Here is a 15703-nt window from a genome sequence, read left to right on the forward strand (position 1 = left end):
CACGACCACATCGAAGCTGCACTTTCAATGCCAAAACAAACTTCCGCAAATGAAGCCCACCAAGGAAAAAGCAGATCTTCCACCCAAGCTTCACGTTTCTTAATAACTTAATCAAACCACTTTCGGTTTAGCAAAGGAGCTAAATGGCAGCATTTCTAGATTGTCGAATCTGCCGAGTTACGGCTTGCCCATAAGCCAAGAGGAAGAAAAAATAAAATAAAAATAAATACTCCGATTCGGTAATCGAATAAGGTTAACCGAGTTCAAAGTTAAGGTCCAGGAATGCGTGTATGGAATCTATAAGCTGCTTTTTCTACGGAAAAGGTCGAAAGAAAACCACATGAAGGCAAGTCTGGCATAATAAATATGGCCTAAAATAATTTAAAGATCCTACTAAGAAACTCTATTAAAAGTCTTATTTTTATTTTGCCCCCATTTAATCAAAAATTAGAACAACATAGTATAACAAACAATAAACAAAAGTCTGCTAAAGTCACTACGCTTAAGGGGTTTATATAATACTGAGGTCAGATTTATGTTATATTGTACCAAATGCATTGTTACAAAAGAATATAGTATATGTGATGTCACGCATGTATACGTGACCTCACGTATACTCGTCATAAAAATATATGTATTTATACCTCATAATCACACGTGCTTGGAGTAGGAGATAGATAGCTATAGCGGTTAGCATGATTGTTTACATGTATCAGTATTTGAAGTGCCCAGATGTTTTGAAATGTAGATTGCTTAACTGTTTGCATAAAATTTATGACGAACAGAAATTGTCATAGTTGCGCGTGTTTTTCCATTACTTCTGGTGGCAATTATTCTGTTAGAACTAAAGTTTAGTTAATGTTTGGAGATTATGCAATATCTGTAATATTTTGAGTCAAGATCAGATGACGACAGCACATGATCTATTACTCAAATTCTTTACTCATGTGAACACATTTATTCTGCGATGGCAAATTTAATATGTGCATTAAGTCTATATATTTATGAAGGATCTTCATTGTAACCACGACCATAGTATTCTTTATTTTGTCGTAAATAATAGTTTGGTTGAAAACAGTCCAATTTTTTTTTAGAAGATATGGAACATACATAAATACATATATTGTCACAGTGGCATTTCTTTTTATTAAGAAGGACTACCAACTAAATTTACAAGAATAAATTTGGATAAATTTATTCAAGAACAAATAAATTAATAAAGATAAGTTTTTAAGAAACGCTTTTATTGGCAGAATTTTTTTCATTTTAATTATTTTCTACTTTTAATATAAAATCTATTATTTCTCAAAATCATCATCAGATGGCGTTATTGGTACGGAACCATATTTTAATTAAATTATTAATAAACTGATAATTAAATTATAATTTTTTAAATAATATATTATTATCAAGTATACCCAAGCGTATAAAATATCAAATTTCTAACATATTAGAAAGAGAAGGAAAATTTGATTATAAAATACCTTCTTTCGAAACACGGAATAAATCAAGTTAAATAAAAGTATTTACTAATAACAAAAAAGTTACTATGTGAAATTTTCATGACTTGAAGATTTTGTTTCGTTTGATCACATTAAAGTGGCGTTTTGATTTTGAAATTTTGGTCGGATGATCAAAGTTATTATCCTCTCTTCGAATTTTTAAATGGCAACTATGAGAAGACGTCTAGTTCAAAACTGGTTTATTATGCACAGAGCCGGCATACAAGGAATCGGGTCTCGAAGCTATAACTTATATGTATTATTGACATGTTTCTGTAATTGTACTTTAAAAGATTTACTGTATCTTAAATTTTAAAAGAAATTTGGCTTAACCATACTAATAAATCGCATCACTTATAAATTATTGAGATTATGCAGATTTTCTTGATACGCATCTTTTAGGCACTTAGCATCGATTTTCTAACTGAAAAAGATCTTGTGATCCCAAGCCTGATAATCAAGACACAATCGCGGCTAAAAACAATATACAAAAACTTGCTATTCTTTTAAAAACTATTCAATATAAAATTTTTGTCAATAAATACAAAAATATATTAAAAATCGACAAAAACACCTACGCATTCCCAATATGCCATAAACTTTCCAATCCTGTATATTCCAATTCAAAGATTTACTGACAGAAAACTATTGAATTGCTTTAGAATATCGAATCATTGCGAAATCTCACTCTTTGATGATTTATTGGTATCAGTCGCATTATTGCTTTTCCAAGATGAGTGCACCTTTCCGTACTTACATTATCGGAAAAACTAACTCGAAATAAATCTAGATTTTTATGTAGGTTTATGTTTTTTTCTCCCATTTTTTCGCTTTATTGCTGATCGTAAAAAGCAAAGTATAAATCTTTAATAGACCGGGGATTACTTTTGACGGGATGGCGCTTGAAGAACTTTCAAGAAAAATATGTCCTAAATGGGAATTTTCCTGTAATCTCTCGATGTTTCTCATTTAATTTACTCCATCCTTAAAGAGATATTTTATGCATGAGTTTCTAAATAGCAGAGATTTTTCTGCAGAATGACAAGTAACGTTTTATTTTAAACTCGTCTTCCAAGATTTCTTGAGTTAAATCGCCATTGACTATGAAGAAATTATTTGTTAATTTTTTTTTCTTTTAATATTTCGATCTTTGTAAAAGTTTTTTCTACCCCTTTAACTTAATTGAAGATTTTAAACAGAGAAGAAACATAGAGGAAATAGTTTCTTTTAGAAAGTTAAATAAATACCGTACATACACTAAAATCTTCCTTTATTCGAAAAAATGGTATACTTGTCTGATATTTCTTATACTTTACTTTGATAATACTTTAGTTGATATTTCTCCGATTTTACGACAGGCATTTTACAAATGATTGCAACATTAACTACTAAGGCCAAATTTATTGTTGGTAATACATAAATACCATTTTAAAAATTAAAGTAAAGATCTTATTTAGAGCTTCTTGAATATTTGCTAAATTATTTGGTATACATTGCCTTTAATGAGTTGGCGGATATGATGCATGAGATATTAGACAAGTCTATTTCAATAGCTTGGGAAATAGATTGATTTAAGTAGTCAAATCTAACTGCGTTTCGCAACTTCATAACACGTGATTTAAGACATATCAATAATGAAAAACAGGAAAAAAAAATATGCTTTCAACAGAATAGTGCTTTTTTTATTCTCATTAATCATTTATTAGTTTCATACATCTCTTTCTTTCATAAATATATTCGTCTTTTGAGATCGAAGGTCAGTCGTTAATTTCGTCCCCTTAATATAATAGTCTCTCACAGCGAAATTTTGCCAGACTGATATGAGGAATCTTAAAAAATTTCAGAAAAATACTTTTCTCAGTTCAATACTTTCTTTGTTTCTATTTCTCAGTAGCATTCATCAAAATCCTATATTTCGTAAATGTCGCAGCTCATATAATAATTTATACATTTACTTTTCCTCATATTCAAAATTTCAAGCTGTATCAAAATTAAATATTTTTTATCATGGGTTATTTAAAAGATATATTATTAATAAATTATAAATTATTTATTTCATCTTTCACTCTTTAGAGTTTTTTCTTTAGAGTTTTAGAGTCAGTATATATATATATATATATATATATATATATATATATATATATATATATATATATATACACTGTCAGAGAAAAAAAAACATGTTTTAATATTGGAATTTTAGAACTATTCAACTGTATTGACCTTATTTTGGCAGAAAATAATTTTCCTGTTCATAATATCATTGGGAGAAAAGTTGCTGCGATCAAAAAATGTAATAAGTTGGAAAATAAAGCATTAATTAAAGTTCATTAAAGGAAATTACATTTAAAATGGTTATTAATCAAATTTTAAGCACCAGAAACTTTGTACCTCCAGCAGTTCATCGATAATGGTTAATAATGATAATAAAGATCAACATTTAGAATACTTGAAATTGCTGGCGAAATTTTAATTTTTTAAGAAATTTTGCTGGCTTTCTCTTTCTTATTATGAATGTTTAAACTTTGATATACTTAATTTCTTGTATGTTATCTATTCGAAATGTGTGTGCACTTTTGGTACAACTTGTATTTTTACATATCTATTCTGATTTCATGTAAGTTTAAGTTATGCATTCTTTACCATATGATATAAATATTAATAATTGTTTATATTTTTTCAGATCGATGAATTTTACTGCTTGCTATGTTTAAAAGCTTGTTCAAAGAGCTCGGTAAGTAAATAATGCTTTTCAGACTTATTAGAAGCAAATTTATAGAAATTATTTCATGGCAGCAAAAAATATTATTACTTATTATCGAAAATCCCAAAAATATATGACATTATCTTTTATGATACTTCAAAAAATATTACTGCACACAAAAGGTTCTAGAATTTATTTTAACAGAGATACAGATAGAAAACTTTCATTCGATTTTTTTGCTATATGTTCACAGTATGTGACTACGCGTTTTTACTATCATTCGTGTAAAGATACAAACGTTGATATAAAAATTTAAAAAAGATAACTATAGATTACAAGCCTTCTTTTGCCATCTCTTCTATTAACGTTGAACACTGCACTACAGAAAGATGCTTTATTCTGCACTTTTAGCAAGCAGATTAAAGCATTTTACCGAAAAATGGCATTTTTTCTGGAAACTACTTTAACTTAATTTGAAAGTCCTGCTCCATAAGCAAGTATCACTATGTTAATAAAGTTACTTTATTGCAGAAGAATAACTACAGATAAGACATTTTCCTTCTATATAACCACCGTGTGTAACTGAGTTTTTAATATCATTCGTATAAAGATATAAACATTCATATAAAAATTGAATAAAAAGATAAATATGGAATTACAAGTCTTCTTTTGTCAGCTATTCCCGATGCACTTTTTTGGAACTTGAGAATCGTTCTCCATAAGCAAATTTTTCTGATACTGATTGTGTATACTATGTTGATAGGCAGTTTCACATCTGTCAACTAAACTCTCAACTGCTCATGTTGGAGAACACACGAATTTCGTTTCTCCACAAAGGGAAGTTTTGAAATCCTGTAATCCTGAATTATGTCTATGTGTTATACGTTTTCACTTTGAGTTCTTAGTAGAATATGTGTGTTTTAAAAAGCAATGACCACTTATTTTTCAAAAATAATAATCATTATTTGTATGAAATATAAATTATTTATATGATAAATAAATTAGATAGAAATTCTTGATTTATGCTTTCTGTTATTCGGAAATGAAATTTTTGCCCACATATACATGTCTTGCAGATTCGATTTTTTAATCCATGGCGGATTGAGAGTAAGAAAAAAATTTAAAATGATATGCCGTTAAATATTACATGACAGTCGAAATTACATTTTTTTATACAACTGAAATGCATTATGTATTGTCTCCACTTTAATTTAATCGAAATTTTGTACAAATTATTTAAATAATCACTCTTTCAGAGAATTCTACTATGGTACATACGAGTGAATTTAAAATAAAAAATGTATCTTAGTTGAGTGCAAATGCACGAACTGCACTTAACGGAATAAGAAGAAATATTTAAGAATATGAAAAAAAATCAAATAAAATCTTTTGAATTAAAAATGAATAAAGAAATTGAAATATCTGATATGACTGAACTAACTGGCTAGTTGCAGAATCTGAATCAGGCTTAGTCGAAATTATTAGCGCGAAATAAATTTTTATTACATCAACATTGTATTTCTTTCTATATTATATATATATATATATATATATATATATATATATATATATATATATATATATATATATAAAGAGAGAGAGAGAGAGTTTTTAAAAAAATGATTAAGTAAAAGAGTTGCTAATTTTCTTCATAAAAATAATGCTTTAATTTTGTATTCATTGCAGCGTTTGCTATTCAAAAAAGAATTAATAAATGTATGATGTTTCCAGGAAGTTAAATAAACTAGAATTTAATTCAATTGTTCGTAGAATGCTAAATATAACGGTTTGTTTATAGGGTGCTGTCGAAAAGATATCTTACCACAAGACGGGTCTTTCAACAATAGCATCCTGCATCACAAGTTCTCACATGAAATCCAGAATAGTTGCCATCGAGGTAAGTTGCCATGAAGAAAATTAAATACAATAATACTTCAAAATTTTATTCTTCAAAAAGGAATTATTATCAAATATTCAGAAGATAATAAGACAGAAAAGAATGAAAAAAAGCATTTATCAAATATTCTTTTTGAAAGAAAGAGAATTGTCATTTTATTATTAATCGAATCTTAATTAATCATAAAAGGAATTAAGACATTAAGTATATTTGAAGCAATCCTTTAATCTTTTCATAATTAGATACTAAACTTTTAAGATCGGCCTTTATGAAGTGCTGAATTAAATTTAAAATCGATTTTTCATCGAGTTGGGAACTGAAAATATTGAAAAGCTGGGAATTAAAATTAAATATACCACCCATTTTTTTCGCCTTAATTACGAAAGTCGTTGAAATATCTCAATTCTTTTTTCGCAGATAATTTATTATTTGTTAATTAATAACGTGAAAATGTACTTTCTTTTTACTTTCTGTAATACCAAGCTTAGGAAAAAAAAACTACAATAATTATTGAAAATTTTGATCTCCAGATTTTTAACGAATCATCACGTTATAACTTTCAAAAAGAAAAAATAAAAAACAAAACATTTTTATATTATATTTATATACCTGTCAATAAACATAATAACTCAAGACAGAAATTGATAGAATGAGGAAATAAAGGATATGACTTTTATAGGAAAATTATCAATATTTATTACATTTTGGAAGAAATTCATGAAAGTGCATTCTATCTGTATGTATGTAAACATGTCATTCGATATTTCAGAATAAAGGAATGATATCAAGTATATGGTATGATCATGAGGATTACAAAAATGTGTCGAATTTTAAAGGTTATATTCATATATTTTTCAAACCCATCGTGGTCTGTCAGTATGTCTTTTCGTATGTACGGGAACACAATATTGCAACACGATAAAGGTATCAGTATTGGCAAATGACCTTGTGGTGGTAACATTCTAAGCCAGATAACTTCCGGAGAAGAGTGTACACTTTTGTCTAGTGGCTTTGTTACTCGGCTATGAACCCTAACGTTGCGAGTTCGAACCTCAACCCGCACATTGGTGACCCTGGTTCTGAACAACCGCATCCTTCATTCAGTTGTCGTGGCTCCATCTACCGGCAGCAACCACTCACACACGCTCGCCGTCGCCCGCCATAACACTTGGCGCGATAACAACGTTCGTCGCTCGCCATAACTGGCGCGATAAACTCCACCGACTCACTGGTGGGGGACTATTGTGGTGGTAACATTATAAGCCAGATAACAACTTCCGGAGAAGAGTGTACACTTTTGTCTAGTGGCTTTGTTACTCGGCTATGAACCCTAACGTTGCGAGTTCAAACCTCAACCCGCACAACCTCATCTATCAGATTTATTGATCAGAGATAAATCTGAATCTGAACTTGAAAATAATTTCTAGTCCAAAGTAAATATCCAATTATTTCATTATTCAACGAAGTTGAACACAAAATCCATCATACTGTTGAAGTGAATAAGAGTGTCTAGGGTAGAGAATTCCTACTGTCTTTTTTTAATGTGTTATTTTGCCCTGACGAAAATAAAGTCTTGAGTCAGAATTAGGAAATTATCATGAATGGATCTTATAATGAAAGGATTGTTTTCATTACAGATTCTTTATGAAAATAAAATGAACGGATAAAAATATCCTATAAAAAGAACGTGTCGCATGTCTTGACACAAGTGATGGCACTTCTCTTGGCATCACAAGTTTACTATATTTCAAGGATTAAATTATATCGATAATTATTTATACATAAATACTTAAATTCCTACTGAGTTTTAAAATCATTTCTCAGTGTTCCCATCGGAACTACTAACACAACTTAGCGATTTTAGCATCCCCCCCCCCGCAGTCAACTCTTCTTGTATGTTCATTTCATCTCCTTTCAGCCGTACCTGGTGGTTAGAGGCATGACTAACGATTACTTTTGTAATTTTGGAAATCAAATACGATTTCATATTTAATTAAACATAATCATATAATAATAGAAAGTATCATTAAATTATCTGAAACTAGTAAAATGTTGCTCTATAATTCCACTAAAAGATAATAATACTACTGAATCTATTTCTTGCCGATCAAATATAGTTATGTCAAAAAATAAATCCAAGCAATTTCTTTTTTCCAGCTTCTAACTGTTGTCTGCCGAGCTCCCGAATTTGGCAACAGTCGCGTCTTGGAAGCGATGACAACCATTCGGATTCTTTTTGGAGAATCGGTCCGATTCAAGTTTCTTGTGTCCGTCCTTAATAGTAACATCACCAGCTCGTCTGGCCTAGAGGTATTTATACATACTTTTTTGTACATAATAATAACATTCTTAATCAATAAGAGCAAAATAAATCGGCAATTGATGAGAATTGTTTGATTATTTAAAACAGCTTATAATTATCATTGACTATTCTCAGTTAAAAATATGATTAACGTTTTTTTTTTATCCTTTAAAAATACTAAGAGAATTTTTTTTGTTTCTGTGTTGCTTTTTCAATGCAAATGCGATGGTAATGTGTTTACAGCCTTTATTCAAAAATCTGAATTTACTTAATGATTATTTTTGTATTCTTTATGATGGAAATGTGCAAAGAAATTATTGAAAATGCATCGATTTTGCAATTAAATTATCTTTAGAAAAATAACTACGTAATATTTTATGTCTGTAGTCAATATCTAAAAAAATTAAATAACCATTGTATGATGGATGGCCTCGCTTTTCAAGAGATACAGCATTTACCATTATGATACATTGCAGATAAATTTTATACTTTTACCAAATGCATAATTACTAGAGGTGAGATTTTTCACTGACGTATTTTTTTTTCAGAAGAATGGTTTTTAAAACTATTTTTTATAAAAATAAAAATAAAGTAGTCAAAAAATTACCAACTTGATAAAAAAAAAAAACATTATTTTCAAAATCAGATTTTTAGGCTATATGTAAAAAAGATCATTTACCTTTATCGTGTTCGGATAAAAACTCTATTTCTATCTTCAAATGATAATTTCTCCTTCTGGCATTTAAGGCTATCTATATTTGATAAACAAAATATGATAAACAGATAAAGTAGATCACTTGTCTAATATGAAGACGAATGCACAAATTGAAAAATGACTATCCGTTTAATGACTCAATTAATTTCAACAGAGCAACGACCTTACCTTACTAAATCAAGCAAATATACTAATAACAATTCATCCATTACCTGTTCGAAAGCTCAAGCATTACGTCTTTCGGGTGTGTTAACGAACGATACCTATTGATGACCGTGTTCTACAAGGCATTGACACCGAGGCAGATGGAACATAAGACCTTGAAACACTTTCATCAATTAGCCTACTTCCGAGCCTCTCGCGGAAGCACGATGTGTATCGACAAAGTGTGAACATGTCGCAGTTCATCAATGACACTATTCGTTCAAAAGAAAACAACAACAACAACTGCAGCCTTATTTGTCTAAAAATTAATACTAGTACTAGTTGTTTTGCAGCTAGTACGTGAGGAATGTTATCCGTATCTCTAGCAAGGATATAAATTCAAAGTTATTCGATGTCAGTTTAAATATTAATTAGTCGGATATCAAAAGCAGGAGGATTTAAAAGTAAAATATACCTATTGGGGAGAAAAGAATGCTTATTTCTCAGTAGTGTGCATTTCAGAATACAAGGAAAACAAATAATATACAAAGAAAGAAATAAAGAAAAGAAAAAGAATTACTGCAAATGAGCAATTTTTTTTTTCTCCTTTCTCCTATAAGAAGTATACAAAAAGAAATTATTATAATCATCGAAAAATTCGATTTTGAAATTTCCACGAATCTCCACACTTCAAACCCCCCAAAGAACACATTTTTGGAATTAAGTCTGTCTGTCTGTGAACCCAAAAATTACAAAACCTTTTGAGCTAGTAGCATGTATTTCACATATGGATTTTATACCAAATTAGTAGTTTTTTATCAAATTTCGAACGAAATCCATTCATTGGAAGTCTATTTGATTCATTTGAGTTGAAGAAAATCCCGATTACCTCAAAATGTAAAGAGCTAGATTAATAAAATTTGGTTTCCCAAGTTTAGCATGTGAATTGTAAATGCGTACCAAATTTGGAATCAAATTCATCAAGGAGTTTAAAGTCTGTCTTAAAGTTCAAATTTGACAATCGATTGACTGTCAGTCTATCTGTCTGTACTTCCACATATATGTAAACGAGATAATTCAATAAAGAAATATATGAAATTTGGTATGTGATTTTGTGACAATAGCTGCTATTCAGTGTCAAATTTTCATTTTAATCGATCATAAAAAAAATGCCAAAATATAAACTCGATTTTCTGGTGATTTGAATTAACCGGATCTCAGCGTTCACTCGCCAAAAAATCGCCAAAGGCTATACTCAGATAGACTCTTTCGTAACTATTATTCGCCAAACACAAGTGTTAAAACTACACATCTACATTTATTGCGAGAAAGTTTTGGGGAAACTATTCCCGCTGCCTTACTTTGTCTTTATTCTTATTTTTCTTCTATACCTTAATTAAGCAAGCATTTATTGCTATTGTTAATATCTATTGTATTAAGTACAATTCATAATTAATATATGTATCATGACTATGAATGAATTAAAATGCAACGAAAATACAATTTCTCCTTAACAGATTCTTTTTACTTTTAATCGAATTTTAATTTTTGAAATTTTTTAATTACTTTAATTTTTTAAAATTTCTACTAAATTAATTTCTAATTAATTTTGAAAAACATTTCTTAATTGATTACCTTAATTTTGAAACTTAAATTTCTTCTTAATTTTTGAAAACTTATTTTATTTATATTCTTTTTTTTTACAGCATTCTTTTAGTCATATCTTGAAATGCATATCACTAAGATTGTTTTCCTTATATCCATTGTTTTTTTCTTTAAAAAAAGGAAAAGTACTTTAACTCTAAATATCCGATACTTTTGTATTATTAAGAAAGAAATAACAAAAAGAAGCAACTGTTTAAATAATGGATAGACTTCTTTCAACAGTTTTTCTTTCAATTAAATTTAAATAAAATATATTTACAAATCCATATAACAATATAAATGTGTAGCATTAACAAAGTAGAATAAATGTAAAATTTTTATTTTTGAAAAATATTCATTTTGTGATATAAAATATTTCTATTATATCAAAATATAAATGAAAACCATGTTGTGTTATGTTGAATATTCGTAAATAAATGGAAATAATAATCGTAATATAGAAATGTTTTTGAAAGAATATTAAAATTTACAAAATAATTAAAAGGAAAATCAAAAACTATGTGAAGATATTTATGTACCACATTTTCAGTGAGCATTATGTAAATTTCATTTGTATCTGAATAAACTAAAACAAAAAAACCTTATAGGATGAAAACGTAACTCTATTAAATAACACGAGAATTTAAAATTTATTTAACATTTATTTAAAAAAGTTTCATTTGATACTAAATTTTGTGTGTATCATTATTTGTGATAATATATATAAATAAGTTTCTAGGTTTGCTATAATCTACGTGAGGAATCCCATTACTTCGTTACAAATATAACAACATTTTCGAAACAATAGAGGTCATTATTTATGCTACGCAATTAGCTATATTTTAAACCGATGTGATATATTGATAGCTTATTCTCACAGAAATTTGCAGAGTGTTAAAAAATTATCAAGAATACTATCTGTAATAAAGTAACGAAAATAAAACACAATAGGCTATACATAAAACAACCAACAGAAAGACGACAGAAATGGGACTTGGCCCACGCAAACTTCACATTCTATTTAAAAGCATTTGTCCCATTTTTTTACATCGGATTTTGCCAATAGCCAATTATATTTACCCACACGAACACTTTCTCTATTTCAACTTATCATAATTATATGAAAATTTATCATAAAAATAAGTATTTTTATCAGCATAAATGGTCCCATCTAATATGCACGAAGTCGCACATCTTGATATTTCAACTGTGCGAATCCCTTTGTTAACGCCTTTTCCTGTCAATAGATGGCGCGGTCACGGCTCACTGCTTTTTATCGACGATATTGATATGCAGGACCATGTACAGGGAAATGGAAGTTTTCCCTGTATGTTTTCAGTTATTAAATGGAAATTCTCATTGTTGGATGCTCATTTACGAAAGCAGGGCAACGGGAGATTTTTATTTTTATTTTTTAATCATTTTCTGCTTTCGCCCGACGCTGTGAATACTAATAAAAAAATAAGTGCCCCGATTCTAAAGAATCGAAGAAATTCAATAAAATAATTGCTCGGCAAACTTCCTTTTTTCGCCTACTTCGCAATTTTGTCACGTTCCCTGTGATATATTTTTCCCCTGAAAGTCAATAAGATTGAGTAATAATTCTAACGTTTACGGTTATGGTTATTGGACCTATGGAAAACATATTGCGCGTCAAATACATATAAAATAGGGGTACAAATCGTATAAACTAAATTTTGCATCGAATGAACTAAATAATTATTAATATATTCAGTATGTAACCTGTATTAGAAACAAGATTACGCACTCTTTCTGTCAAATAAAGTAGAGTTGAGATAAAGAAAAAAATCTACATCGTAAAAATGAAATAAATGTTATATTACATTAAATTTTGGATTAAATTTCCATTACATTATGGATATGAAAATCAGACGCAATCTTTATTTTTACATCTTTGGATATTCTTTCTTCAGTTTGCTTTATGCATTTTTGAATATTTTCTTTACTATTTTGTAGTTGTTTTTATTTTTATTACTAAAGTTTCAAATAGATGAAATTTTTTTGGAAAGATTTGCATAGTTATAGAGCATTAAAATTTAATTTTCTTAATCTTTTGATTGTAAATTTTTTTTTCATATTAAAATATCAGTTTTGAAATAAGATATAAACAATTTAAAATGACTTTAGAATATATGTAGGAAAAACTCAAAAGAGCAGGTTCTAGAACAGTACTTATTAAATTACTATTCGATTTGAATCCTTTTCAAGAAAGAGGGGTTGCAAAGAGAGAATCTCACTTTTGTTTTCATCAAAAAATTTGCATTGGTTCTAAAAAAAGAAAAATGTGTATGCAAGTGAAGGATGAAATAAAATTCAATTTAAACCAGTTATTCACTGAATTATAAAAAAATAAAGTGTGTTTTCAAACTTTAACTCTTCTTTGCATTTTTTTTTTTGTGTGTGTGTGAAATAAATGAGAGTGATATAATTCATGTTCTAGATTAAAAGAAAAATCATAGTATAAATATATTGTATAAAATAATTTTAAAACAATATGATGTAAATATCCATCATCATGCGAATTTACAAGTTAAGCTCAGAACAAAATAAATAATAAAATGACATTTTTCTATCATTTTTATTCCTGATGATAATTAAAAAACAATTATTATTCGTGCTTAGACACAAAATAATTCCACATTTACTGCATGAGATTGTAGAATACCCTTTGCATTTAAGGTATTTACACCCACTTTTGATTTTTTTAACACCTAAGTTCTTTATTACGCAATAGTCGAGAAAAAATTTTCCAGCAAGAACCAATTTACAGTACATCTGTTTTAAGTACAATTTTTTGTTCACTAAATGTTATGATGGAAATTTCCATCATCATGCAAGGAAGAGTCAATATAGATACAACTACTCATCAATATATAGCGATAAAGGATGACTTGCAATCGAATAAAGCATCCCAGCAAATGACCATAGTGAAGGCTATACATTTGAGAAACGAGCTGCACATATCATCGAACCCTTAACTGCATGCCGCGTTACGGTGAGCCATGACGTTACGCTCTCTTCACTCTGTGATTTATGAGATAGATTAAAACATTGAATTGGCTCCGCCCACTTGATTTTACGTACCCATAAATCGACTTCATTCTGTATAAAGTCGTTCAGAAATCGTTATACAAATGAAAACTAGTGTTATAGCAGTTGCAAAAACTATTATCATTATTTATAATACTATTATTATTTTCGTGTTTTGAAAAAAAGATTTGTATTTAAGAGATAAAAAATTCGTTGAAAAGTTATGACCAGAAACAAAAGGATACATTATTGCAATCAATTTATGATCATATGATTGCCTCAAATGCATAGCAGCATTTTAATTCTGGATTCTCTACTACATGTTTAAGGACATCATTTGACATCAAAATACAGTTATGGGCAGTTGCGTTCATTATTCGATTTCGTTGTCACGTGAAACATTTATTGTTTTCATCGATGTTGAATAAATTTAACCCACTAATTTATTAGCTACCCCAATTAATTAATTTTTTAAGTGAATCCCATTCAGTTAACAACGTTTGAATCCAAACGTTAACAAAGCAAATTAATGCTATTTTGGGAAAAACCTCGCCATTTTGAACAGGTTAGACGAGAAGGATGACACTTGATCTGATATCCCCCTCTCCAAACTTCCGCACCGCTTCAATAAAATGATTTTTATTCACATTTAATGCAAAACAAGCTAACATACACATCAAATCTTCAATCGGATGCAGCATGAATGTCGAACTATTTCTTTTTTTTTTTTATGTACGAGTATTTTAAACGATAATAGTTTCCTTTTCATAATTCTACACAGACTTTTTATTAGCTTTTTCCATTCTTTCTGCTATGCAAATACATGACGTTATTAAATGGCGATAATTTCCCACTCATTATCCTAAAGAGACTTTTTATTACCTTTCATGATTAAGTTAATATAGATGATATTTACTGTTGATAATTTCACAATCATTATTCTGAACATATTTAACACTTTTCTCCCAACCTTCCAGGTGCACTAATATACGAGTTATTTAATCATGATTATTTAACAAAACTTCTAATAAATTATTCAAATTAGGTTCCTGTATTAATAGTTACATTCTCATAATTCTGTACATACTTTTTATTATCTTTTTCCATCCTTTCTGCTTTATTAATATAAGAGGATATTTAATGGCGATTATTTCCCACTCATTACCCTAAATATATTTTTTATATTATCTTTCTCAACTATATTAATATAGATGATATTTAGTGATGATAATTTCACAATCATTATTCGGCTCATTTTTATTTTTTTCCCCCACACTAATATACGAATATATTACGAATAATAATATACGAAGATGATTAATAATATACGTTAATATACGAAGATATTTAATCATGATTATTTCACACTCATTACAAGGTTTCTATTAAATTGTTTTTCCTATTATGTCATTGTAATGTTAGTTTTTTTGATGGAATTTCGATCTCTTTTCTAGACCGTGACCTTCGTCTTCCTGAACACGATGCTGGACCAATGCACGAAGTTGTCGGATCGTGTCAGGATTCAAAGCGAGTTAGAAGAAGCTGGTCTGGACGTGGATGCCTTAGAAAAGGTAGGAAAACATGTTCGATTATATTTTTCATAAATGATCATTGTTAATTCAAATATTAGGGAGTAGAATTTTGGTTTATTTTATTCAGAGGTATACAATACTCGTTCCTAAAATCACTACGTTTTCTTAATTCCGGATGCAAGATGCTGTAAGACTTAATAGTATTTTTCTTA

The 15703-nt window shown here is 28.8% G+C and overlaps 1 protein-coding gene across 2 annotated transcripts in view; it reads left to right on the plus strand.

Moving 5' to 3' along the window:
- LOC129963442 (uncharacterized) overlaps positions 1–15703 on the plus strand; it is a 186532-nt gene that overhangs the window by 120510 nt on the left and 50319 nt on the right. For both annotated transcript variants that reach the window (XM_056077808.1, XM_056077809.1), the window contains exons 5-8: positions 4186–4236; positions 6005–6103; positions 8261–8413; positions 15414–15530. In XM_056077808.1, coding sequence (XP_055933783.1) covers positions 4186–4236; positions 6005–6103; positions 8261–8413; positions 15414–15530 — 420 coding nt within the window. The remainder of the gene's footprint in view (positions 1–4185; positions 4237–6004; positions 6104–8260; positions 8414–15413; positions 15531–15703) is intronic.

This window comes from Argiope bruennichi, chromosome 3 (genome assembly GCF_947563725.1).
Source record: "Argiope bruennichi chromosome 3, qqArgBrue1.1, whole genome shotgun sequence".
NCBI lineage: Eukaryota > Metazoa > Arthropoda > Arachnida > Araneae > Araneidae > Argiope > Argiope bruennichi.